General features: G+C 32.0%; 3 protein-coding genes across 8 annotated transcripts; 2 read left to right on the forward strand and 1 right to left on the reverse strand.

Annotated features, from left to right (window-relative positions):
- Window positions 1–202: 202 nt before the first annotated feature.
- Window positions 203–1,414, reverse strand: LOC113874916. Its single transcript, XM_027513200.1, has one exon. It carries the CDS (start codon window positions 1,378–1,380, stop codon window positions 1,183–1,185), a length of 198 nt encoding a protein of 65 aa, XP_027369001.1. The 5' UTR covers window positions 1,381–1,414; the 3' UTR covers window positions 203–1,182.
- Window positions 1,415–4,817: 3,403 nt separating this feature from the next.
- Window positions 4,818–10,734, forward strand: LOC113846990 (probable sucrose-phosphate synthase 2). Of its 6 annotated transcripts, none has more exons than XM_027475797.1 (13): window positions 4,818–4,898; window positions 5,023–5,671; window positions 5,918–6,153; window positions 6,466–6,529; window positions 6,629–7,321; window positions 7,537–7,671; window positions 7,751–7,882; window positions 7,967–8,143; window positions 8,229–8,282; window positions 8,361–8,423; window positions 8,641–9,606; window positions 9,910–10,037; window positions 10,248–10,678. In XM_027475797.1, the coding sequence occupies exons 2-13, from the start codon at window positions 5,399–5,401 to the stop codon at window positions 10,528–10,530; spliced, it is 3,204 nt and encodes a 1,067-aa protein (XP_027331598.1). In that variant the 5' UTR covers window positions 4,818–4,898; window positions 5,023–5,398; the 3' UTR covers window positions 10,531–10,678. The 6 variants fall into 6 exon arrangements, 4 of the variants coding, with proteins under 4 accessions (XP_027331598.1, XP_027331600.1, XP_027331599.1 ...); XR_003501743.1 differs by lacking the exon at window positions 4,818–4,898 and having other exon boundaries at window positions 5,039–5,671; window positions 8,641–9,219; window positions 9,363–9,606; window positions 10,248–10,714; XR_003501742.1 differs by lacking the exon at window positions 4,818–4,898 and having other exon boundaries at window positions 5,065–5,671; window positions 8,641–9,219; window positions 9,401–9,606; window positions 10,248–10,715.
- A 3,131-nt stretch (window positions 10,735–13,865) lies between these two features.
- LOC113874551 lies at window positions 13,866–24,138 on the forward strand. Its single transcript, XM_027512771.1, has 12 exons — window positions 13,866–14,079; window positions 14,334–14,384; window positions 14,723–14,756; window positions 19,889–19,975; window positions 20,087–20,138; window positions 21,017–21,227; window positions 21,329–21,415; window positions 22,440–22,500; window positions 22,601–22,665; window positions 23,417–23,491; window positions 23,586–23,661; window positions 24,065–24,138. Exons 1-12 carry the CDS (start codon window positions 13,981–13,983, stop codon window positions 24,136–24,138), a joined length of 972 nt encoding a protein of 323 aa, XP_027368572.1. The 5' UTR covers window positions 13,866–13,980.
- The last annotated feature ends 3,675 nt before the right edge of the window (window positions 24,139–27,813 follow it).

The following is a 27,813-nucleotide window of genomic DNA, read 5'->3' on the forward strand; positions in this document are numbered from 1 at the left end:
TGATTTTTTATCAACACAATTACATTTTCTGTAATAACACCTTCATTATTTTTATTATTATTACATCTAACCGTTCATGTTTATAGAATTCTCCCTTGCAAATATCAATATCCAACACTGCCCTCCTTTCAAATATGTTGAAAATATCTTATATCAGACAATAAAAAATCATTATTTTCCTCTCTTTTTATATTTTAGATATAGCAAATTTATTTATTTATTTTGCAAAAAGTTAACTTTTTCTTGAATTTTGTTCTTAAATTACCTACCTTTCAACCATATTTTTCTAAAATGCTCTTTTTAAATTTGGCATAGGTTCGTCAAAAAAGTATATATTAACTTATTTTTAAGAGAAGTTGGTGTAAATTTATATTAACTTATTAAAAAAATCATTTGTTGATATTTTAAAAAATAATGAATTTTAGATCTTACACCAACTTCTCTTAAAAATAATAATTTAACCTTCCAACTCCTCTTATTTGGTTGAAAAGACAGAAAAGAAGAAAATTTTAAAATTTAAATTAATGAAAATCTTTTCTCTAATAAAACAAAATATTATTATCCATATTTTTTGGGTCTCTTTCATCCAAACATTTAATGTTAGCTAAATAAAATAAACTATTCGACGAAGACATCTTACATGATTTCTGTATGCTTAAAGTAGATTACTAATTTTATAAGATATTCATCTAATCATTTTCATGTATTATTCTTTAAAACTATAAGTATGAACTTGACCCGAAGAGATTCCATCCGTTTGATGTCACTTCATAATAGTTAATGAGCATATAAAAAACTCAAAAAATAATTATATTGAATTTAAATATCATTGTTTAAATTTGTGTAATAAGAAATGTGACCTAAAAAAATAAAAAATAAGAAATGAACCAACAGAGCTCTGCTTAGTTGTCACGTTAATCAAACCGACATATTTGTTCATTAGAATTAATCATTTATGTTCTTCTAGTTATTCATTCCAAATCATTGAAAATATAAAACAGAGCTTAACATAGAAGGAGATGATTGCTGGTGCTCAAGCAAAAGATGAAATATATAACATATATTGAAGCAGAAGAGAATTAAGAAGCCTAATTTGTGTGCCCATTTGTAATTGATAAGAAGCAGCAGGCCATGAATATGAAAAAAGAATGAACAAAATGAAACAAGAAGGAGGAGAAGAATTCAGAAGTTGCAGCCACAGCAAAGGTAAAAGAAGCAGAGGGTGGAGACAAGAACCACGGCCTCAGCGACGCAGAGTATCTTGAAAACGACAGTATCGACGATGGTGGTTTGAAAATCCAGTCGTTTCCACCTAAACGCAGAGAATCTCCACTTCTTCTTCAACCAGGTGCTGCTCTTCTTCTTGTTCTTCTTCTCCATCTCTGATCTCTCTCTCTCTCTCTCTCTCTCTCTGTAGAGTGAAAGTGAATGGATGAGTTGTTATTCTTTATATATTGGGATTGGGTGGAATGCTTCATAGACAAGGATGTGCTTCTTGTCTAAATACTACTTTTCTAATATTTCTCATTTCTCTTAATCATAATCAATTTCCACCAACCTTGTAATTCTCAAATTTTCAAGTTTATGATTAAAAGAGAAAAGTGTGTCTAAGTTATGTAAAAAATTATACACACATCAAATCTTTTCACACTCATAATTTTTATATTTATTATGTATCTTTTATTTAACTTAACATATAAATTATAATTTATTAGAGTTAAATGATAGGTATACATGTTTTTCATGATTATTGTTAAATAAGACAGATTTGTATAAGAAAACGTTTATGCGAAGATATTTGCAATTGATTCACATCAATGGGTAAGTAATTTCACCGATAATGTTTAATTAGACTTTTAGTTGAGTGGAGCAGCTGATTTCCTGCATCGTTGCGTGCATCGTGAATCATGACAGGGACTTAATATTTCTTTTTTTTTTTCTGATAAAAATTAATTAAATTTTCTCTTTAAAGTTGAATATAACAAAAATAAAAAAGCAAAATTCAATTGCAGATTTCTTTGAGGATGTAATTTAATTAAAATTAAAATTTTGTTTTGATAATTTATATAATAACAATTAATATTAAATATTAGTATATTAATATTAAAATTTCGAATATATAATTGAAATGAAATTTGAATTTTTTTTATTAAAAAGCAATGTTAATAATATTTATAATATTACACCCTGGAATGTGTGTTAATATAACACTACTTAATATTTCACGCGAGAAATTAATTAAGAATCCCTCAATCTATTTTATGAGATAGAAAAAAGGGAAAGTAGATTACAAAAATGTCATTTTTCATTAAGACTGTTATTGAATAGTTATCCTTTAAGTTTTAAGTCACTAGTTGACATAACTATTGTTATTTGATAATGACTGAATTAGAATAAAGGAAATAACGTTTCCATTAAATATCTAACTCTAAAAGTAATCTAAAGATGTCTTTTTCTTTAGAAATATCTATATACATTATCTTACTTTATTTCACCACACTTGGGTGGAAAAATGAAAATTATAAGCTACTCATGCATAAAAAAAATGTCCATTTCCTCATATTTTGAGCATTTTTTGTGATTGTAGTGTGTTGAAAAGACAAAATGACGTTAATTAGTTGATTGGTTCCCTGATTTCACTTTGTTATGGTCCCTCCCAAAGGGATCAATGAAATGATCCACTTGCACTTAAACGTTAGCAAACCATCGTTTTCTGCTACTACATACCTCAATTTTCAATTATTCATATTTTTTACATGTCATTTATATATATTTATATTATTATTCATTTCAATTACGTAACGGTCACATATAACATTGTTAGCAAATAAAATATAATAATATCATAGAAACCTTTTACGGAATGACCGTTTCATAAAGCAGCCAAATAATTTAAGGCTACTTTACAATATTGGATGAACTCAACAAAACAGCTTCAAATATGAATTACTTCTCCAAATTCACCAAAATCACCCACCTTTTTTTTTATTAGTTCCTCGATATATCGAGATGTAAATTTTGTAGATCTTATTCTAATCAATTTTCAACTTCATTATTATTATAATTTTTTTTTATAAATTTACATTTTTATATTAAAAGTTCTTTTTTTAGTTAACTGTGCCAATTTTTCTCCCTTCTCCTCTCTTTTCTTATTTTTCAAATTTTCAATAAATGTAAGAATAGTGTAAGAGTCAAGTGATCTCCATGATTATTCAACAAATAGGGATGGTGGTAGGAAAAGGGTCTGGCAAAGCTTTTGTTAATATGGTCTATAATTCCTCAAACTTGAAACTTATGAGTGAGAGTGTAGTGCTTACGAGTAATAACATACATGTGTTCCTCGAACTCTAACCCAACAAGTTCAAATGCTCATATTATATCAAAATTAAAATCTTAAATTTGAGATTTATTTATTTTTTGTTCAAAATCATTAAAAATTAGTAATGTAAGCAATTTCTTTTTCTTTTCATTTTGGTCAAATAAAGTAAGCATTTTCATCTTTGGGCATTTCTTTTTTCTTTTTTCTTTTTTTGTCAAGGGGTATTTCATTTAGCAATAAATGTGGACTTCATTCAGAGTAATGGGCTTAGGGAATAAAGGCTCCCTGCTATGGGCTGTATAGTTTTTATGCGTACCATATGGGCTGACTTTGTAGAATATACCAATACCGTTGAAAGTTGACAAAAATCAGACAGAAGAAGAAGAAGACGACAAAAGACACTGTGGAAGAAAAGAAGAAAATATATACAGACACTATGAATAAAAAAATAAAAAAATAGAGAAAATGGGCAATATCAATTATTTTAATATTTTCAATATTTAGCCCATAGAGCGTTTAAATAATAATAATAAAAAATTCACATCTCACAGATGTCATGTGGTTAAATTTTGTCCAAGATACTGGTTAAAAAAATAAAAATAAAAATTATAGCATTTAACTATTATAAATGAATTTATGTCACTATTTTCAATAAAAAAAATTATTCATTAATTACTTAGCTTGAAGTAACTCCTAAGCAAAACCGTACATTTTATTAGATATAACAAAGAAGAAATTATAACACAATGCAACATTTCTCTTTTGAATTCTATTAATATGATCGGATTCAGATAATCAATCTATACCAAACAAACAGATGATTGTCACAAAGTGACACAAACAATTGTTTGTCTGCTTTTGCCAACTCTCACTCAAAAGGCTACGTTCCTTATCTCATTGCTGAGGAGAGCACGTGTCCATGAAATCACTTGAAACTAAAATTTGGTGCAACCAATGACTATTTCTATTTCTGAAAGGCACTTATGTCTAAAGGGCTTAAAAACAATGAAGCCAAATATGTAATAAGAGATAAAGTTTGGTTGATGGTGGCTACCACTTGGTGAGATGATGGCTCACTTGCCACAAACTTTCGCATCAAACACATGTGGGCGACCCCTTATTTTTTAACCATTTGGTTCGGCATAAACTTGGTATTGAATGCCTTACAACAGTAACAAGTTTTTAAATGAAGTATGAATTCAATTTAATCCACTTTGAATGTGAAGTATTTTAATGTGTTACGTAAGTTTGTGAACACATAAGATGTTAATTTTACTAAATAACTTGATAACATATATATAGATGATAAAACTATTGGTGCAAGTGACCTGTCATCGCTCTTCAAAGTGAATTAATTAATTAACATGAGCCTGCATGATCAATGGTAACTTAAGGCAAAGATTTAAAATTTCAAAAATTGAAAAAAAAGAAGATAAAATCAGTTATATTTCAAAGGAAACATTTTAAAAATTGAGAAGCACAATGAAGGCAAAGATTCAAAGAAAGATGCAGGTTTATGGGAAGCACAAGGGATGGCAACAAGAAGGTTGCATTGGGAAGCGCAAAAAAATTGAAAATGGTGAACAGTTCTTGATTCTTTCCTCACAGTTAAACCTTAAAATTTATTCAACTTAAAAAATTTGTGAATGTTATTTTTCAATCAATAAGACCCACGTAAATTTTTCTTTATTTATAATAAACAGTGTAGATTGATTATTTAAACAACAAGAGACAACGTACACAACAAACAAATATGAACAAAGAATGAAGAATATGCGGCTCACCATTCCCTATCATGTGGTTCTCTCTCTCTCTCTCTTCTTCTCCTTCTATCTTCCACCCTTTTAACATGTCTCATTACTCAACTCTTCCTTCCAACACAACCTAGATCTTTGCACCTTTAATACCATAATTCATACAGTTACCTACTTCTGCAAAGAAACATCTTTTCATTAAATTTTCTTTCACTTCCCTATATTACATAAGCACGTGGACAAGATTAATGTTCATGATTTCCCGCGTAAAATTCATGAACTAAGATAGTGTTACATACAAACCAAAGAACCTATTTGTATCCTTATGGCTGGAAATGAATGGATTAATGGGTACCTTGAGGCTATACTATCCACTGGAGCTGCCACTGTTGATGAGCAAAAGAAGGTGGCTCCGAGAGAAAGTGGACATTTTAATCCCACCAAGTACTTTGTGGAAGAGGTGGTGACTAGTGTTGATGAATCTGATCTACACCGCACATGGATCAAGGTGGTTGCCACTCGTAACACTAGGGAACGTAGTTCAAGGTTAGAGAACATGTGCTGGCGCATTTGGCATCTTGCCCGAAAGAAGAAGCAGGTTTTTCTTTTACATGTTTAAATCGATCATATACATCTTACATGCATGCATGCCTAGGAAAATTATTTCTGCTTTTGTGATTGAGGTCTGAGGGTATATATATGTTTCTATATACTTTGCAATGTTTGTTTAATTGTTTGATTTTGTTGAATATTAGCGTTAATCTTTTTTTTTTCCTACAAACGGAATAGAATCTCTAGTACCAAGGTGAATGTAACACTAGTATGCTACTGTGTTTCTATGTAGTTGGAAGGGGAGGAACTGCAGAGATTAGCAAACAGAAGATGGGAGAGAGAACAAGGACGCAGAGATGTAACGGAGGACATGTCTGAGGAATTGTCAGAAGGGGAAAAAGGGGATGGTATTGGAGAGATGATACAAATTGATGAGACAGCAAAGAAAAATTTCCTTAGGCAGATTTCCAACTTGGAAGTATGGTCTGATGACAAAAAGGAGAAGAAGCTTTACATTGTCCTCTTGAGGTATATTGTATTGTTCACAATCATAACCATAGCATCTGAAAATCATTTTGAATTGACATCTCTGCTAAGAAATGTGTTTAGCCAATCTTTTTAAGAAGCAGCCTTGTCTCGTGGAATATCGATTGTATACTGAGGAGAGAGGATTAATATGAAAGAAATTGTCAAGCTTGTGCTATAAAAGCCCACAAGTTTTCTAAGAAATTTTAACCATTTTTGTTGTTTAACCATAGTCTCATTTTGTCATTACTCCTGTAGTGAAACTATACAATCATATGTCAATGTAATGTTTGATGTGGATTTGCCCTTTTGCAGCTTGCATGGCTTGGTTCGAGGAGAAAACATGGAACTTGGTCGAGATTCTGATACTGGTGGACAAGTATTTGGCATTCTTACATAAATAAGCTATATTTGTGCTGCTTTCCTTCTCATTTGATTGGGGCTTAATGATTTAATCAATGTATTTTACTATTTTCAGATTAAATATGTGGTAGAACTTGCTCGTGCATTGGCAAATATGCCCGGAGTGTATAGAGTAGATCTCTTCACACGCCAAATCTCATCTCAAGAAATTGATTGGAGCTATGGAGAGCCAACAGAAATGCTAACCGCAGAGCCAGATGATGATGATAACATTGGAGAAAGTAGTGGTGCATACATCATAAGAATACCCTTTGGTCCACGTGATAAATATCTCCCAAAAGAACTTCTTTGGCCATATGTTCAAGAATTTGTAGATGGAGCATTAGCTCACATTCTCAATATGTCAAAAGTATTGGGAGAACAAGTTGGTGGGGGTCAACCTGTTTGGCCTTATGTAATTCACGGACATTATGCTGATGCTGGAGATAGTGCTGCACTTCTTTCAGGTGCTTTGAATGTTCCGATGGTACTCACAGGTCATTCACTTGGAAGAAACAAGCTAGAACAACTTCTTAAGCAAGGGCGTCAATCAAAAGAGGATATCAATTCAACATACAAGATCATGAGGAGAATTGAAGCAGAAGAACTTTCCCTAGATGCTGCTGAACTTGTTATCACTAGTACAAAACAAGAAATTGAAGAGCAATGGGGACTTTATGATGGGTTTGATGTCAAGCTTGAGAAAGTTTTGCGTGCTCGTGTAAGACGTGGTGTCAATTGTCATGGTAGATACATGCCAAGAATGGCGGTAAGAATAGAATTAGTGTTACACTCAAAGTTGAATGTCATAATATTTTTATTTCTTAAAGAAAAGAAAACAACTTTAATTACCAATTTTTTTTAGTGGATGGTTATATGTATATCAGTTACTATATTTGATGTTTTCTTATGTACCTTAACATCACTTAATTCACAATTTTTGTTGAATGTCTTATAAAGTACTATTTGTTCAAACTTACGTAGGTTATCCCTCCTGGTATGGACTTTAGCAATGTTGTGGTACAAGAAGATGGCCCTGAAGTTGATGGGGAGCTCTCACAGATTACTAATGGTGCTGATGGGTCTTCACCAAAAGATTTACCTCCAATATGGTCAGAAGTGAGTAACTAATATGTCTGCATATTTGGTGTTACATTTTATTCATTGTTATTGACCTGCAACTAATGGCTTTGTGTAGGTGATGCGTTTCTTCACAAATCCTCATAAGCCTATGATCTTGGCCTTGTCAAGGCCAGATCCAAAAAAGAACATAACCACTCTATTAAAAGCTTTTGGAGAATGTCCTCCCTTAAGAAAACTAGCTAATCTTGTAAGTTGACATAATTCAATTGTTCTCTTGATGGACACTATGATTGAGAACTTGTAAAAGGATTAATAATATGTTGTCAATCAGACGCTTATAATGGGAAACAGGGATGACATAGATGAAATGTCAACTGGGAATGCTAGTGTGCTCACAACAGTGTTGAAATTGATCGATAAGTATGACCTATATGGGCAAGTGGCATACCCAAAACATCACAGGCAATCTGATGTTCCAGAGATATATAGGTTTGCTGCAAAAACAAAGGTATATTGAAAATTTTAATGCATCAAACTAACTTCTCATGTTTTAAAGATGATTGCCAACCAACTAGTTTTGAAATTTCTTTCAGGGAGTTTTCATAAATCCAGCTTTAGTGGAACCATTTGGTCTTACTTTAATTGAGGTAGGTCAAAAATAACTACCCACTTTGATGATAATAGTTTCATCTTAATGTTTATTAAATATGTTTAAACTCATGCAGGCAGCTGCACATGGGCTTCCAATGGTGGCTACTAAAAATGGAGGGCCTGTGGACATTCATAGGGTAATTGAAAATTTCCTTCATGTCTTATATGTTGTGGCATGAATTATTTTGTCAGAATGCATCAAGGCATTAGAAATTAAAATAAAATTTACATTTAAATGCAATAGAATATGGCCATTTAAATATTGTATTTCCACATTTTATTTATTTTGGAAGTCAAACAAGATCAACAATGCATTACCTTGTAGCCTCTTACTATGTCTCATTGTCATGTTAGGCCCTCAACAATGGTTTGCTTGTGGACCCTCATGATCAGCAAGCAATTGCCAATGCATTGCTGAAGTTGTTGTCAGAGAAAAATCTATGGCATGAGTGTAGGAAAAATGGTTGGAAGAACATACACCTTTTTTCATGGCCTGAACACTGTCGTACTTATTTGACTAGAGTGGCTGCTTGTAGAATGAGGCATCCACAATGGCAAACTAACACTCCAGAGGATGATAATGTTGTTGAAGAGTCTTTGAATGATTCACTTAAGGATGTGCAAGACATGTCCCTTAGACTCTCAATTGATGGTGATTTAGCTGCAGCAAGTGGTGGTCTTGAGATACAAGACCAAGTAAAAAGGGTCCTAAGCAAGATAAAGAAGTCAGATTCTAGTCCAAATCAAGATGGTGTAAATAAGATTAGGAAGCAAGATTCTGGTTCAAATGATGGCGGTGAGAATGTGTTGCATGACAATGTAACTAGCAAATATCCTTTATTGAGGAGAAGACGTAGGCTGATTGTCATAGCAATTGATTTATATGACAATAATGGAATTCCTGAGAAGAAAATGATAGAGATACTGCAAAGGGTAATTAAATCTGTTCAACTAGAGCCTCATACTGCTAGAGTTACAGGATTTGCACTATCAACTGCTATGCCAATGCTAGAAACAGTAGAGTTTCTTACCTCAGGAAATGTTCCAGTAAATGAGTTTGATGCTTTAATTTGTAGTAGTGGGAGTGAAGTTTACTACCCTGGTATTAATGCAGAAGAAGGAAAGCTTTTGCCTGATCCAGATTATGAGGTGCATATTGACTATCGTTGGGGATGTGAAGGTTTGAAGAAAACCATTTGGAAACTTATGAATGGTTCTGAGGGTGACGAAATTTCTAAAAAAGTTTCTAGCCCCATTGAGGAAGATGTGAAGTCAAGCAATGCCCATTGCATTTCATACAAAATAAAGGATCTTAGTAAGGTACATGAAATTTATTATTCTAATTACATAATGGCAGTATGTAAATCAGTTACAAATTGATTGAGGGTGTGGGATAACAACTTCATTAAATTTTTATTCAATAAATTATTATTTCACAAGGAGTTTATACTATAAATTTGACAATGAATCTTATTGATTGAAACAATTTATTTTAATAAGTTACATAAAAAAAACTTTTGAAATAAGCTGAAAATAGCTAACAAGATTCATAAGATATTTGCATAAACTCTATAAGTTCTTCTAAATGCACCCTGAAATAATCCCATTATTTATCTATTTCAGGCAAAGAAAGTTGATGACTTGAGGCAAAAGCTTAGGATGCGAGGATTACGTTGTCATCCTATGTACTGCAGGAGGTTATCTAGAATGCATGTGATTCCACTTCTTGCATCTAGAGCCCAGGCACTCAGGTAATAAAATAGTTCACACTTTATAATAGTCTATAAAGTAAAAAGTTATATCATATATGTAGTATATATGAATACACACTTGGGAAGCTCATAGTGCCTTCAATGAGTGGGTTATACTTAATTATACTCATCTTGGAGCATGCAATGTTGCATAGTTGCAATCACTTTGTAATATGAAGTAATTGAATGTTTATTATTTGGTTGTATTAGGTATCTCTTTGTACGTTGGAGATTGAATGTTACAAACATGTATGTCATCCTTGGAGAAGCTGGGGACACTGATTATGAGGAAATGATTTCTGGAACTCACAAGACCATAATCATGAAAGGAGTGGTGTCTAAAGGTTCAGAAGAATTATTTAGAGGTCCAGGAAGCTACCAAAGAGATGATATTGTCCCAAATGAGAGTCCTCTTGTTGCATACATTAGTGACATAACAGAGGAAAAGATTGCTAATACTATGAAGCAACTCTCAAAATGTGGAGGAATCTAAAGTGCTACAATATAGTTATAGTGTAAGTATAGTTTTCTTTTGCTTTCTCTCCTTTTTTAAAACAATAATACATTTAGCTTGTAACAAAAAAAGTAATACATTTACCTTTCCAAAGTACAAAATCAAAATTGGATGTAATTATTTGTTACCTTGTAAAAATGTGGCCAGATTGTGGTTTCTTTTGTTGCAAAATGCTTTTCTTGTTAGAATTTAAAGAAAGTTGATATAATTAATTTTGAAAACAAATAAATCATGACCCTTTCATTAGAAAAGAAGAAGCTTAAGAGATGAAATTTTAATATACTTTTATATACTAAATTTGAATTCTCATTTTTAAATAGGAGTATATAAGAGTTAATCTCATTTTTATTATACTCCGTGACTTTATTTTTTAAATAAGTATAATCAATTTTAATATTAACTTAAAATTAGTGTAATTTCAATCAGTTTTAATTTTGATTTGATTTAAAAATGTTGACACGCCGTATTAATAAATAAGAAAGAAATCTTATAAATTTAAATTTAATGAAATTTAGAAACTATTTTTATTTTTTAACAGAAAAATTCAGGTCTTAGCACTTTTTTGGCTCACTCACTCTTTCTAGATTATTTATATCTAGACGAGAGAAAAAAAACCTAATAAATTATATTTATGAATACAATTATACAAATCCATAGATATGAGGTTATCACAAATATAAAGAGAACAATGCTCTTTAGCATTATGAATTAATGGTACCAAAAAGTTACAGAGAGTTAAAATCATTCATGTTTATTAGTTGGTATATAACTACACTTTATATTTATAAATATTTATGCAAAAAATACCAAAAATATAATATTTTTATAGAATAAATAAAATAAAAAACACTTCCTTCTCATTCCTAATTTACAATTAGATGGTTTGCATATCTTCTTAAACTCCATTTACAAGTGTGTATAAAATGAAATGATTTTTTTATTGTATATCTAAAAATACACGATAAAAACTTTAAAAAAAATAATTTTTATTAAAAATTATAACATCTAATTTTTTTTAATAAAAAAATGATTACATGTAGATTTTGTTGTATTCACAGCACTAATGAAATGACACAGTACAAGGAATGGAAGATCCAAGTGGTCCACTCTTCTGAGTGATAATGGGTCCAGAGGAGTTATGGCTCTCACTACTTTGATGGCTTCTTTTCATATTCTAATCAAAGTTCCATTTAGATTCCTAGTTTTTATGTCTGTTTTTGTGTAACACCCCATTATCACATTACCATGGCTATGGAGATAGGTTACAATTAGATATGATTTCAAAATCAATTAACATCTAATACAATTATATTTTTAAAGGTTTAAAATTGAAATTATATGTTATACTAAAATAATTTTCTGGTAACTGGTCTACTAAAAATTTGTTAATTTTAAAATATATGGATCTTTTACCTCTTCGGACATTCATGTTAAATTTTCACAAAATAATTTTATTTACTTTTTCAAAAACAAAAATAAGAAAAAAAAGGATAAATTGATGTGATTTAACAGATTATCATGTTTCAATACATGTTTAAAAATATATTAAAAATAATGTAAATGTGAAATTGACATAAAAATTTTAATTACTAATACTAAAATAAATGTAAATTCATGACTATGAGTTCAAACATATACTAAATATTTTTTCAATGACGCGACTCTAATCCAATCTAACTCTAATACCAATTTTAATCTTTATAATTAAAAATAATAATTTAAAAACAATTTTTAATAATTTAACTCATTTAAAAAAAACCATATAAAATAAAAATGTAAAATTCATTTATTATTTATTTAAATGTAAATATTTTATAAAAATAATTAACTTTAAATTAATAATTAATAATCTTCACTTTCTTATTTTATCTAATTATTTTACTTCTAATAAAAATTAATTTTTTGTATCTATTATAAATTTAATTTTTTTTAAAATATAATTGATTTATTATCATCAATATTAACTGACAAGAGTAATGTTAATTTAATTGTGGTCTCGAGTTAATTTTTATATTTTATTTACATTTTAATTTTAAATAAGAATATATATGTGTGTGAACATGATCTTTTGTAAGTCTAAAAATTTTCAAACCAAATTTGAATCTTTCATTAATTTATATCTAACGGATTATAATTTATTACTTCACTAGTAATTAGATGTAAATTAAATAAAAGATTCAGATTAGACGTAAGAGTTCTTAGACTTACAATGATGTAAGAAGATTCATATATATATATATATATATATATATATATATTATTCTCATAAAATATTAGAAGTTAGAATATTCTTTATGTTAAAAAAGTTATTATGTATATGTTTTAATTAATAATTTTTATTCTTGCTTTTTTTAAAAAAAATTGAATGTGTGTATTTTTATATTTTATTATTAATAAAAATATTAATTAATTTATTAAATTAATTATTTATATTTTTATATTCTAATCATATTTATGAATACACCAACTATTAATTTTATTTTAAAACTTAAAACAAGACGATGATCATTCTTAAGTTTACCAGGATTAATTACACGCCCCTTTCTCTAATAAATGCAATTTAAAACCCCAAACTTATTGCAAGTAAATTTTAAATAAGAACTTTAGCACCTGTCTGAAATAGATCAAAAAGGAAAAAATGATAATTTGTTTAAAATTCTTTTAAAAAGTTCAAAGAGAAATGAATTTTTTAATAAGTTATTTTAAATACATATATTTTATGTGTTAACTTTTGATCTTTTTAAGGAAAAAAATAATAAACAAAATCTTTTTAAGATCTCAGTTTAGCGACTTTTGATTCTATTTGTTTATTTATTTTTTTTATAAATTAAGAAACTCATTTATTGAAATAAATTATTTGATATGCTGATTTAAAAAGAGTTTTACTTAATTACAATTTTAACTTAACACAGGATTAATCTCAATGTTTTATCTATAAAGTGCTTTGTGAAAATAATAATAATAATAATAACGTTTAATTTGTCAGAGCAGAATTTTTCTCCAATTATATAAACAATCACACAACCTATACTATAAATGTATATTAATATTAATTATAATTCAATTTTATTAACATCCATACTTAAAACTAATTTTAAGCATTTAAAAACAATAAATCTCAATTTAAAAAATATTTATTACTTGTAATTACTTAAAATCGAAAATGTTAATTGTTAACATTGTTATTTATGTTAGTGCAAGTTGGCACGAACAAACAGTCCAAGTCTGTTTCTCAGATAACAAAACCAAGTGTTGTCTGACCAACAGTTGAGAGACACACAACTGAACTGAACTGCATAGTCTTCTACGAACTAATAAACCTGTCTCTCTCTCTGTTTCTCTCTCGGTTGTTATTTTTCATACTAATTTTCTGAGTTTCTTCACCCTTTGCTTTTTGGCAAGGCGAGGTGAAGAGGGTCGTTGTGATCTATGACCAACCATCGGAATTGCTTCACTGTGGACTTAATGATCCTCAATGTGGCTCTGGCTTGCATCGATGCTCTTCTTGCAATCATTGCATTTGCTCAGGTTTGGATCTTCCTTTTTGTGTCACCTTTCTATGACATTGCCTTTATCACTTGTTGAAGTATTTGTTTATGGCTTTATATGTATAAATAAGTTTATTGTAAAATTCTTTGCTCAATTCTGCTTCAAGTATTCATTTTGAATAAAGGTTCATGTCCTAACTGATGCAGTTGTACTTTCACTCTCAAGCCAGGTTAAATAGAATTCAAGAATAATTTATGAACTGTTTGACATGTTTTAGCACAATCACATGGCAGGTCCTCAGGATTCATGTGCGAAGTCAGCAAAATGATTGGACACGCCAAAAAGTTAGTGGCATCTCATCAGATTTTTTCAAATTCTGTTTATTGTCCCTGATGTTTGAAAAATGCTTCAAGAATTAGACTTAGCCTTACATTTGATTATGGACTACATGGTTTTTGTTGCTTCTTTCTTGTGCTTGGACTATGACTGCTATAAGGGAGTTAGCCCAACTCTTATATAAAGGGATTGGAAAGGTTTATAATTTCATGTCTTTGTTTGAATTTCATTTGTTATTTTTTGTGCCTTGATCTCCTCTTTTTTCATAATATATCTTTTGTTTCCTAATAAAGTTCCTTTCATCCGTAAAATGGGTCCTTTAACAGTATTGGCTGCTATTTTTCAGGTACTTCATCTCATGGTTGGCACTTCCAACTTAGGTATGGTTGAGATTCACTGCTTGATTCCATGAACAATTTCCCCTGTATCAAATTTGCTGAGAATTGAACATTGAACTTAATTTGGACAATTTTTATTGACAAAATTGGATCATTTTAAAGTTAGAATTATAAATGTGTATTACATCTACCAAACTCTTGTCATAGATGCAATATCATTTTTAATGACATTGATCTTGTTACCAACTATAGGGGAATGATTTGCATCTGAGGCCAAGTTTGAGGCCGACAGTTTCCTCTTATTTATTAGAATGAAAAGTCAAGATATCCATTCTACCGGTAATAAAAATAATCTCATTAAAAAGGTTGTTATATGTAATAATTTCCTTGTTCTGCTTTCAATTTGGATACTTAGTTGTTCAAACCAACTTAGCCACTGGAAGCCATCGACTCTAACTGTAATATCCAATAGCGGGGTGGCTCTTGTTGAATAAACTTAAATGTCGGTTTTTAATTGGTTTTAATTCAGCAGTTTTTTGTTAGAATAAAAAGTCAAGAGTTAGCAGTTATGTTTTTTGATAAATGGTTATAATGGGTTTTGATTGTAGTTTATGGCTATTAATAGAATTTAAGTTTTTTTATTTTATAAATAGATCATTGTATTATTTGACAAAAAGTGTGAGAAATATACAGACAATTTTTTCTCCCCTATCGATTTTCAATTCTACAATTTGGTATCAAGAGCCTATGGCGAGTGTGACCAATAATGTGCCACTGCCTCGACTAACGAAGGTGAACTATGAGAATTGGAGCATTCAAATGAAAGCTCTTCTTGGGTCTCAAGATGGTTGGGAGGTGGTAGAAGAAGGTTTCAAAGAACCGGAAACTACCACGGGATATTCGGCAGCTCAACACAAGGCGTTGAAAGAGACGCGATCGAAAGATAAGGCAGCTTTGTACTTGTTGTTTCGAGCTGTTGACGAGTCGGGCATTGAGAAGATTGCGAATGCAACAACTTCAAAAGAAGCGTGGGACATTTTGGTGAATGTGTACAAAGGAGCTGACCGGGTTAAACAAGTCCGCCTTCAAACTCTTCGTGGTGAGTTGGAAAGCATGAAGATGAAAGAGTCAGAAGGGGTCTCTGACTACATCACGCGTGTTCAAACTGTGGTGAACCAACTCAACCGAAACGGAGAAGTTTTAACTGATGCACGAGTTGTGGAGAAGATTTTGAGGTCGTTAACTGACAATTTTGAGAATGTCGTATGTGCTATAGAAGAGTCAAAAGACCTATCAATGCTCACGATCGACGAGCTCGCTGGTTCTCTCGAGGCACACGAACAACGTAAGAAGAAGAAGAAGGAGGAGATACTTGAACAAGCACTTCAAACCAAGGCGTCAATCAAAGACGAGAAGGCACTCTATTCTCAAAACATTCGAGGTAGAGGACGTGGTCGTGGAAGTCGAGGAAATGGTCGCGGTGGTAGAGGTCGCGGTCAAGAAGAATATTATGAGGAGAAAGAACATTCAAACCAGCAAAATTGGCGTGGAAGAGGACGTGGTCGTTGGAGAGGCGGTCGATCCAATTATTCCAACATCGAGTGCTACAAGTGTGGCAAATATGGTCACTATGCGAAGGACTGCAACTCCGATAAGTGTTATAATTGTGGAAAGGTGGGGCATTTTGCGAAAGAATGTCGGGTCGAGAAAAAGGTGGAAGAGACAACGAATTTAGTCACGGAAGATGTGGAAGCAAAAGAAGGTTTTCTCTTGATGGCACATAACGAAGTCAACACCAATAACAACACGGTGTGGTACCTTGACACGGGCGCAAGCAATCATATGTGCGGGCACAAGCACTTATTCAAAGAGATACAAAAGGTTGAAACTGGACATGTGTCATTTGGAGATGCGTCGAAGGTTGAAGTCAAAGGCCAAGGTACGGTTTGTTATTTACAAAAGGATGGCTTGGTTGGGTTAATCTAAGATGTATATTACGTACCAGATCTCAAGAGCAACATTTTGAGTATGGGACAACTCATGGAGAAAGGTTATTCGGTATTTATGAAATACCGGCTATTACACTTGAAAGATAAACACGGGCATTTGGTTGCTCGAGTTGAAATGGGGAGAAATCGCATGTTTAAGCTGAATTTGACAAGCGTTCGAGAAAAATGTCTGCGAGTCAACGTAGAAGACAAGGCTTTGCTGTGGCATCTCCGTTTTGGTCACCTACATCATGGTGGTCTAAACAAGTTGGCAAAGAAGAACATGGTGCACGGGCTACCGGACATGGACTATGAGAACAAATTTTGTGAAGAATGTGTGCTCAGCAAGCATGCGAGAACTTTATTTCAAAAGAAGGCAGAATATCGTGCTAAGGAACCTCTCGAATTGATTCATACCGACATATGTGGACCAATCACTCCTGAATCTTTTAGCGGTAAGAGATATTTTATTTCTTTTATTGATGATTTCTCACGAAAAACTTGGGTTTATTTTCTGAAAGAAAAATCCGAGGCATTCGAGGTGTTCAAAAAGTTTAAAGTGGTGGTGGAAAAAGCAATCGGTAGACACATCAAATCGGTACGATCTGATAGAGGTGGCGAGTATACTTCAACAGCTTTCATGGAGTATTGTGAGGTGCAAGGCATAAGGCGATTTCTAACCGCACCATACTCTCCCCAACAAAACGGTGTGGCCGAGAGGAAGAACCGGACTGTTCTTGATATGGTTCGGTCAATGCTTAAAAGCAAGAAGATGCCGAAAGAATTTTGGGCAGAAGCCGTGCAATGCGCTATCTATGTGCAAAATCGGTGTCCATATGCGAAGCTAGATGATCAAACACCACAAGAGGCATGGAGTGGACAAAAACCAACGGTTTCTCATCTCAAAGTATTTGGTAGTGTGGCCTATGCACACGTGCCGAATCAGCAAAGAACGAAGCTTGAAGATAAAAGCAAAAGGTATGTTTTTATTGGGTATGACAACAAAACAAAAGGATACAAGCTACTAGACCCAATAAGCAAGCAGGTTGTGGTGAGTCGTGATGTACAAGTTAATGAAGCAAATGAGTGGGATTGGAGTAACTCAATGGAGGTTATCAATGAAGATGGAGAATCATCAACCGCTATACCAACAATCACACTGACAAATCCTGAAACTACCAGTGATGAAGATGAACCGCAACAACCCAGAATGCGAAGTTTGCAAGATTTGTATGATTCGACAAATGAGGTACACATTGTATGTCTTTTGGCAGATTCCGAGAATATAAGCTTTGAAGAGGCGGTGCGAGACAAGAAATGGCAAACTGCCATGGACGAGGAGATTAGAGCAATTGGCCGCAACAACACATGGGAGTTAACGGAGTTACCGAAAGGAAGTCAGCCCATTGGTGTGAAGTGGGTGTTCAAGAGAAAAATGAATGCTCAAGGCGAGATAGAACGGTACAAGGCGCGACTTGTTGCAAAGGGATACAAGCAAAAGGAGGGAATTGACTATGATGAAGTATTTGCTCCTGTTACAAGAATGGAGACAATCCGATTGCTCATTTCACAAGCGGCTCAATTCAATTGGCCGATATTCCAAATGGATGTCAAGTCAGCATTCTTGAATGGAGTGCTTGAAGAAGAAATCTACATCGAACAACCACCCGGGTACATGAAAAGAGGAGAAGAGAAGAAGGTGCTGAAATTGAAGAAGGCACTTTACGGGTTGAAGCAAGCACCGCGGGCATGGAATTCTCGCATTGATACATACTTCAAAGAGAACGGGTTTGAACAATGTCCCTATGAACATGCCCTTTACGTGAAGAAGATTGGAGGTAATATGTTATTTGTTGCTCTTTATGTTGATGACCTCATTTTTATGGGGAACAATGGTAAAATGATACAAGAGTTTAAGAGCACAATGGCACGGGAATTCGAGATGACAGATTTGGGCTTGATGAAGTTTTTCCTTGGTCTGGAGGTAAGACAAGAAGAGACGGGAATTTTTGTGTCACAGGAAACATATGCAAAGGAGATTTTGAAAAAATACAAGATGACACATTGCAATCCTGTATCAACACCGATGGAACCGGGTGCAAAACTCTCTAAATTCGATGGAGGAGAAAGAGTTGATGCGAGCAAATATCGAAGTTTGGTGGGAAGTCTTCGCTATCTCACATGCACCAGACCAGACCTTTCGTTAAGTGTTGGCATTGTAAGTCGGTTCATGGAGGAGCCAGTTTATTCACATTGGAAGGCGTTGAAGCGAATTCTAAGGTATATCCAAGGAACGGTATCACTAGGGTTATTCTATTCGAAAGCGGAAGATTACAAGTTAATTGGGTACTCTGATAGTGATTGGTGCGGAGACTTAGACGATCGGAAAAGTACATCAGGGTATGTGTTCTTTATGAGTAACACAGCTTTTACTTGGCTTTCAAAGAAGCAACCAATCGTGACGCTCTCAACATGTGAAGCTGAATATGTGGCAGCATCTGGGTGTGTATGTCATGCAATATGGCTTAGAAATCTGTTGGACAAATTGGAGCAACAACAAATTGATGCGACTGTGATACGAGTTGACAATAAATCAGCAATTGAGTTGGCAAAGAATCCAGTGAATCATGAGAGAAGCAAACACATTGACATTCGCTTTCATTTCATTCGAGATCATGTGAAGGAAGGAAATGTGGAATTAGTGCACGTGGCAAGTCGAGATCAAGTCGCAGATATTTTCATGAAACCGCTATCGACGGTACTTTTTGATAATTGCAAGAAATTGATTGGCATGAAGGATGGCAGAAGCATTTAAGTTTACGAGGGAGTTTTGTTGAATAAACTTAAATGTCGGTTTTTAATTGGTTTTAATTCAGCAGTTTTTTGTTAGAATAAAAAGTCAAGAGTTAGCAGTTATGTTTTTTGATAAATGGTTATAATGGGTTTTGATTGTAGTTTATGGCTATTAATAGAATTTAAGTTTTTTTATTTTATAAATAGATCATTGTATTATTTGACAAAAAGTGTGAGAAATATACAGATAATTTTTTCTCCCCTATCGATTTTCAATTCTACAGCTCTTACTACAGCTTAGAGACACAGGATTCAATATTTGTGTTGTAAAAGAGATATTAAGTATAGAAGTTTGACAGCCAAAGATAACTATTTCCCCACCTCAAATTGCAGGGTACTTTATCTATTTTACAACTACCGTTTTAGCTACTTGTAATGGGTGGCTTTGCTGGTCTGGTGCTTGCGGTTTTATTCTTATGGGTATGCTTTATTTAATGGTGAATTTATGTGCAGCCCAAATTTATGTTTTCAAAGTTTTTATTGAAACTTGATTGTCTACCATTCATTCTTACTGATGAAATATTGCTGCAGCCTCCTCCAAAGTTCTGTTTTTGGCAGTATTTCTCCTCTTGCTATCATTCTGGTATGTCACCGTATTGTTTAGGTATTCTCATAGATAGATGGCTTGAAAATATGTACAGTCAAAAATGGGTTAGGGATGGCTTGGAAATTTAAGCAAGGAAGAAAAAGATTGAGACTATTGGGAAAAATTTATATTCTAGACTATAATCCAACTTTACATGCTTCACGATTAGAGATTAGATTGTTTTCATTTTTAAGAATTTGAAAATGTCAGAAAGGAGAAGATCTTTTTGACAGGGTTAGGGATGATGTGGAAGGAGAAGAAGATTCAGTATCTTCATTCCTAGGCAGTCACGAATTGTCACTTTGGAGCATTTAGTGGGATGTGCTAAATCACATGAAACTTCAAAAAACAAAAAGATATCAGAAGAAAAGATTTATAGCTATGTGTTATCAGTTTTGCTTTGCTTTAGAATTAGTTTTATGATGTGTCTACTCTTTAGTATTTTCCCATATGGTCCACTAATTTGAAATTTGTGATATAAGTAACCTAATTCAGACACAGTAAACTTTATTTTAGAAGTTTTGATTACTTAAGGCTTCAATTTTTCCTATAGTTTTACCAATAATTCCAACTTTTATATTGTTGATGACAATAACAATTTTGCTTCTAGATTTATACATTTTAATTGTAGCTGACCTCACCTAATAGGATAAGGTTTGGTTGTTGTTATATTTATTCATTTTAATGTATTCTTTTTAACACCAAGATTTTCTTCAAAATATCAATGAATTAAACAAAAATATTGTACTGCACAAATTATTTGATTGATGATTTTCAAGCTGTAGACAATTTATGCTCATATGAAACTCCTTCAATAATGAAACAGTAATTATTCATAAAGAGTGTGTATGCTTCTATGGTAAATAATTTTGTAGGGTGGACCTTTTCCATCAAGAAAATGAGGAGGAGGAGGAGGATACTGTTGAGAATAGGTCCCAGCAGGCCTTGTTGGAAGGTATCAAAAGGGAACATGGTTCAACTCCCATGAAAGACTACCAGAGATGCTGCTCAATCCCAGGCTTTCACAATGGTAGCCGACAAAAATGTGTTATAGTGGTAGAGGGGATGCGTCTAGGAATTTCCCTTGTTATGAATATGTCTACTCACTTATTCATTTCATCCCCCAAAAAAAAAATGAAAAATTAAATTCTTCCTGTCATGTGATTTTGAATCTTTTCTTCCTCCAGATTGTGGTTCTAATCTTTGTTATCATGATGTCATTCTCTATGTTGATGTGGATTGAAGATCCAATAAATCCTTCTCTTGTTGCTAAGGTATGGGAACTTCTCCATGCATTATCTAGTTTCTTTTGTGGGAGATATCTAATTTTATTTCATGAGTTTGTCTATGTTGTGAATTCTTAACATGTCATGGATGGCATGGTGGTTGAAAGAACATTCACCATGGGAATAACAGAATTCTCCCCATAGCAGAGAGGAGTGGGGAAGGTGTTCTGTTAAAGAAAATGATTAAAAGGAGAAAGAGAGAGGTAGGTATGCAGGCATTGAGAAGAAAGGAATTGGTTTAGGTTAGAGGTTCTCTGCATCTGCAGAACTCTAACTTTATGTTTTGCATTTTGCTATTCTTCTAAGGAGCTTGTCTCCATTGATTTTTACTTTTTATCAGTAAAAAGTGAGTTTAGACATTACACAACAATGCATTGGTGTATTAGGGCTTAAATTCTTTACTTCAGAACTGTTTCAATATATGGAAGCAGTTGAATAGGCTTGAGTTCTGAGGACAGCTATGATTTTACATGCATGATTGACACTTGATTCTCATATAAGTTATGGTGAAGAGAAAAGCAAACATAGGAAAACAGTTATATTTTATTTGGTAGTTCAGAGCTTGGTATTGGGTTGTCACTTCCAATGTACATATGATGATATGAATACATTTTGTGTTTGTTAAATCACCAAGGGTATGAATGTTAGTACTTATATTCAAAACTTCATACATAGCATTCATTTCATTCCATTTGGATGGTCATTATTGATTTTCTGTAGTGCTAAAACTCAATCTGCTAGAAAAGCATACAACAGCTTTTTTTTGCACATACACATAGTATTAATATTATTAATTATGACTTAAGACAAATATATGATTAATTTTCAGTATTTTGCCTGTTACTTCTATTTTTTATTTTCAATTTATACATAAAAATCAATTTCAAAGCTGATTCCCTGGGCTTATGAAGAAAAGGAATTATATGTTCATCTTTTGTCTGTGAAATTAACTGTAGTGTTGCAAAGCCTTTGTTTGCTAGTCATTACCTGTCTGTAATGGCTACTTCTGTAGGTGTACGAAACATTTCTTGCAGTAATGGTACTTGTATTGGCTGGAGCATTAGGTTGCTATGGTAAGCTACCAAATGTTCTTGCTCTCCCTTACCACTATCTTGTAGCATATGATCCACCGAGTCAGTAATCTTCTTCTCCATTAATCTTTTCCCTCCATAGGTCTCCTTCTATTCTTCAGATTAAGGAAAATAAGATCTGAGAAAGCTTCATCAGAAATGTGGAAGGTTATCTGCAGAACTCATGATTGTTAATTTCATTTTCACTTATTCTATATCTATATTTGATATTTCACTCCTTCGATTAATATCATAATTGCTTAAATGCTATTAAGCATAGATTCTGACATGGTTAGTGTCCAATATATATATATATAAGAAAAACTCAAATGAATGAAATATAAGTAGCAAATAAAAGATCTAATTTGCTAATCAGCATTTGTATGTTCTTGTATGTTCAAGCTTTTCTTGTGATAGTGCGAGCCTTAGAAAAGAATATTAAGAGACATTATTCTACAATGTAAGCACTTGGTCTCGTTACAAAATATCCCTAAACAAGAAGATGAAATTATATCTTTAAGAAAGTTATATTCACCTTCTCAAACCAACTTACTGTGTTTTAGATTTTTTCTATGATAATAAGCCTCACCCAAAAAGTGAGAGGCATTATTTTTTAATATTTTATATTGTATTTCAATTTGACTTTTCTAAAAGAGAAAAAAAATATTTTTTAAAATAAGTGTGTATCCATTCATAAGGAAAGTATCAAGTCAAGTGTCCGTGCCAACAATAAAATATTTTTTTAATTATACACTTAATAAAGAGTGTCCAACACGTTGAATAGGTGTTGGTGAGGGTCAATGTGAAAACGTGTCCTGCTACACTTCAAATAGAAGAGCTGTCGATGATTCATAGGTTAAATGTAGGCGTAGCTCTTTTTGTATAGACTGTTGTAATGATAAATTTGTTATATGCGCAGGTTGTCAGTTTAGCAATTATTTCTGTTGTATGTTTTTCATCAAGTGCATTTGTAGTGCTGGACACAGAGATTCCTGTAAGTAGTTGGCCTTAATCTTTATTTTTTTTTTCTAGTTTCACTGATAAGAAGTTTCTGTACCTGTGCTGTTTTAACTTGTCTCTTTTGACAGCTTCTCTATCAATGGCATTTGAAGATCATATACGGAGTTAAAGCTTTTGTTTTCTTGATCTTGTACTATTTTGTTGGTAATCATTCTATCTCACAACATTTCTGAATTAGTATAGAAACATTCTATTAAATTATATAGAAACATTATTGAGTCCGCTTCATACTTTGCCTTTCATTGTCTTTCCCCTTGTTCTTACAGCCTTCTCTTCTACTAAATTCTACTATCAAGAAAAAGGAAAAGTAGGGACTCTCTCGTGTCCTTTTTTCAAATCTTCAGTTTATTTTGTTTTCTAGCTACAAGAAAATAGCTGTAAATTCATATAAATTATCTGTAGATTACCAGCCCATAAAATCTCTAAACTGAACCCGCTATTCTAGTTTAGGTGATTGCTATGTTTCCTTATTTTATCTTCTTGATATTTTACTACATCTTTACTAATATACCTTAAGAATAATGAATAATAAGCTGCACTCCTTCAGGTTTCATAGACTTCCTTCGTTGTGCTAATTGTTCATTTGAGCTTTTGATTACTAATTATGGCAATTGGAAATGAAATGACCTTTTTTGTTAAATTTTATAGGTTCTTCTTTTCCATCAGCTTATTTTTTGTGGATAATTAGAGAATTGCCACCTCCAGTCATGGATAGTATACCAGAACAACCAAGAACAATTACTTTCATCAGCCACGCCCATGAAGCATCTTGTCCAATCAACCCTGGTCATGGGCTAGTCACTAGTGCAACAAGTTCAAAGAATCAGGTTCCTTTATTATGTACTACCTTCATAATTGTACTATTTGAATTGAAGTATTTAAATTGTTAAATATCATTTTGGAAAGTTTCTTTAATACTTGATGTTTAGGCATTCTGCTATTTATTTTGCCAAAGCCACCAAGCTTAGGTTTAGAATCTAGCATAACCAAATTTATTAGATAATTTCATTCTCACTGACTCTGGTTAAGTAAAATAAACGATAAACATTCTCTAACTACCTAGAGTTTAATTTTGTCTGTGTATTCCTTCCTTCTTATGAGGGATCCCCCCAATTCAAATTATTCATGATGTGTACACAATTTTGTGATTTGAATTCCCATATAAGACCTTGAGATGGGAGTTTTATCAAAATGGAAACACCAGTCAATAAGACAGAGACTTATCTCAATTATGTATGTATCTGCTGTCAATTTGTATCCCTTTAAGAACTATTGAAAAGTTAATAAGATACTTATAACCTGGAAAGAAAAACAATTTTCATCTTGTTTTCCAATCTGCCTTCCGTTATTTGGGAGGCCTTTGTTAACTATTTCATACAGCAGGCCTAGCTTCATCTAATCATATAATAATTTTTTAGGAAAATTTTAACATTAGGTCCTATTTTAAACATATTAAAGTGATAATTTTTTATTGGAAGGAAGCATTTATTACACCACAAATACAAAAGTGTATCAAACACTTTCTTCACAATATTAATTATATATATTCTGCATTTTTGTATGTACTTTCTACAACATGATACACTGCCTAAACTGAATTATTTAAGAATTTGGAGAAGAACTGAATATGACAAGCTTACTGCCTAAAAACAATGAGGCATATGCTAACTTTTATTGCCAGTGTCTGCATCTAGGTAATGTATCTTTGTGAATTATGAAGACTAGTTTGCTGCATTGATCACTTCATTTTTAAATTGATGAGTCCATAGCAGTATTTCCATTAACTTTGTTAGAAGTTATAAAACCACGTTTTCCTTATATCAACTTAAACTAGGTCCAACTATTTTTAACTTAGTACTAAAACGTTTTGTTTTTAAAATAATCAAAGTCTTAAATTTCAGTATATGTTGTAGTAAACTGAAGTTACATGCACTGATGTTGAAGCATCACATCACATGCCCTATCTTTGGTTGTAGGTATCAAGAGCAAGCCCAATATGAATGGACTTTTTGAATGATTAAGTTCCTCATGCTCCAATTGCTGAACAAATTCTAATGGCTTGGCCTTAGTACGTGAAGATTTGTGAATATAACAGGGCACATGATGCAGTATCTATTTGCTGGCTTCCTACATTCATTCAATTGCAAATTTCAACTTTTTACCTCTATTGATATGTTACAGCATGCATGGGTATATATATGTATATAAGTGCACATTTTGCTCATTTCTTGGTAAAAGCTCCAATGATTCTGTGCATGCCTACATTGTACATATGGATGTTATGATAAGTAAATGCGTTGTGAATTTATAGTGAAAACATGGGAGCACATACAAGAGGCCTGCAGTTGGTTAGTATTATACATCATGTAAATTTTCTCTTAAATTGAATTTTGTGATGAATCATGAATTAAACTTCATGTAACTGATTGCTTAAAGAGTAATTATGAACTAAAATTAAAGTAGCAAAGCGTGTTTGAATTAAATAATATATTGTGCTGAGCTAAATATGGCCCTTTAGATGCTAAACTAGCACGCCAGCCAACAATAATTTGACAAATTTTGAAAAATTAGCAATTTTACTAAGGGATTAAACAATTTTTTTTTTTAATTTTTGTTATTTGGATTTTGAAGCTATGGTGTGGCATGGTAACCAAAGCATGACTACTTGATCATAAATGAACAATTTATATTATATACACCATTATCCGTCACTTAAATTTATATATTACTATTTAAGCAGTTTCTTATAAGTACATGTGGTTGAGGGCGTAATGCAGTATAGTGGGTTATTAAGATTTATATTTTTAAATTGCAAAGATCTATTTCATATTACTAAATTAGGAAAAAAAAAGAAAAGCAAAAGAGAGTATGTGAATGAAAATGATGTTAAGGGACGGTGATGGGCTTGTTTTATAGTTATCCAGTTTTTGTATCTTCAAGGTGGGGCACGGGGAATTTTGGAGAGTACTGAAAAAGTAATATGAAATTTTAACCATTTTTTTCTGAGGTGCACTGGATACACTATTTTCTATCCTGAGACTTTTCATATGCATTTTTAAAATGAAAATTGCCAAAAATGGTAACAGATTAACTAAAAGAAATGAGACTAAAGTACAAGTTATCACAAAAGTTATGAAAAAAGCAATTCTTCTTCTTTTTTTCTTTTATTTATGGAGAAGGAGTTTACATCATTATAAAAGGTGATGTTTAGGATGTGGTTTTATTTTGACTTGATATGTATTTGATTTCTCATTTTGCAGGTTTTGAAATGTCGTTTATTCCATAATTCTCTGTTGTTTTAACTTCTACGACCTCTGCTGACATTAAAACAAAGGCTATCAATTTGGATGTGGAGTAAATATAAAATTAATAAATAATTTTGATTTGTAAAAATGTATTCTCAATATAAATAAACATACCAACATGAATAAATTATAAAAAAAATTAAATAAGATCAATTTATTTCTATTAACACTAGTATTTCCTTGTTTTTCTGTTATTTTCTTTAATTATCATGCAACACAGTATATCATGCCACACATATACATATAGACAGACAGACAGACAGATAGTATTATATTGCATATATTTTTTAATATAAGATCTCACGATTATGGATTAGAAAAGTTGCTGAACAACAGTTTGAGCCAATAGTAATTTTCAAATTGACTAGTAATAAATAATAAAAAACAGTAAACCCAATAGTAATTATTTAAAAAGGTGAAGAAAAGTTGTGAAGGTTTTGACCAGATCATTATTTAACAAAAATATATGCTTCAAATCGAAGTATCTTTTTTCTTCCTCAATTGGAGGCTTTTTGTGGCTCTCAAAACCCATAATGACACTTACATAAAATAAAAATCATAATGATACTCAGAAGAATCGCAATAAGCCTGTAGATCAGGCTTAGCCAAAACATATTGACAAAACTACCCCTCATAATCACTGGAATTTGTATCCTGGGGACATAGTTAGACATCACATTATCCGTTAAGAAGGGACAAATACCATCCAGCAAATTTAATTCGCTTAATATATGTATTTTCCAATATGATGTCTACTAAAAGCTTCTGACTTTCGGACACATTTAATCTGAAAAGGAAATATAGCTATTACTTGTAATAATAAACTATATATGCTGTTGTTTTAAATGAAAAAAAGTCTTTTTCTTTTAAAAAATATACTAATTAATAATATATCATACTCACATTTAATATATTGATAATATACATTTTATAAAGTTATTAGTTAATATAAATTTCTATATTAACAACAACTACTAGATTAAATGAATAT

Source organism: Abrus precatorius, unplaced genomic scaffold (genome assembly GCF_003935025.1).
Source record: "Abrus precatorius isolate BTA unplaced genomic scaffold, Abrus_2018 Scaffold8, whole genome shotgun sequence".
NCBI lineage: Eukaryota > Viridiplantae > Streptophyta > Magnoliopsida > Fabales > Fabaceae > Abrus > Abrus precatorius.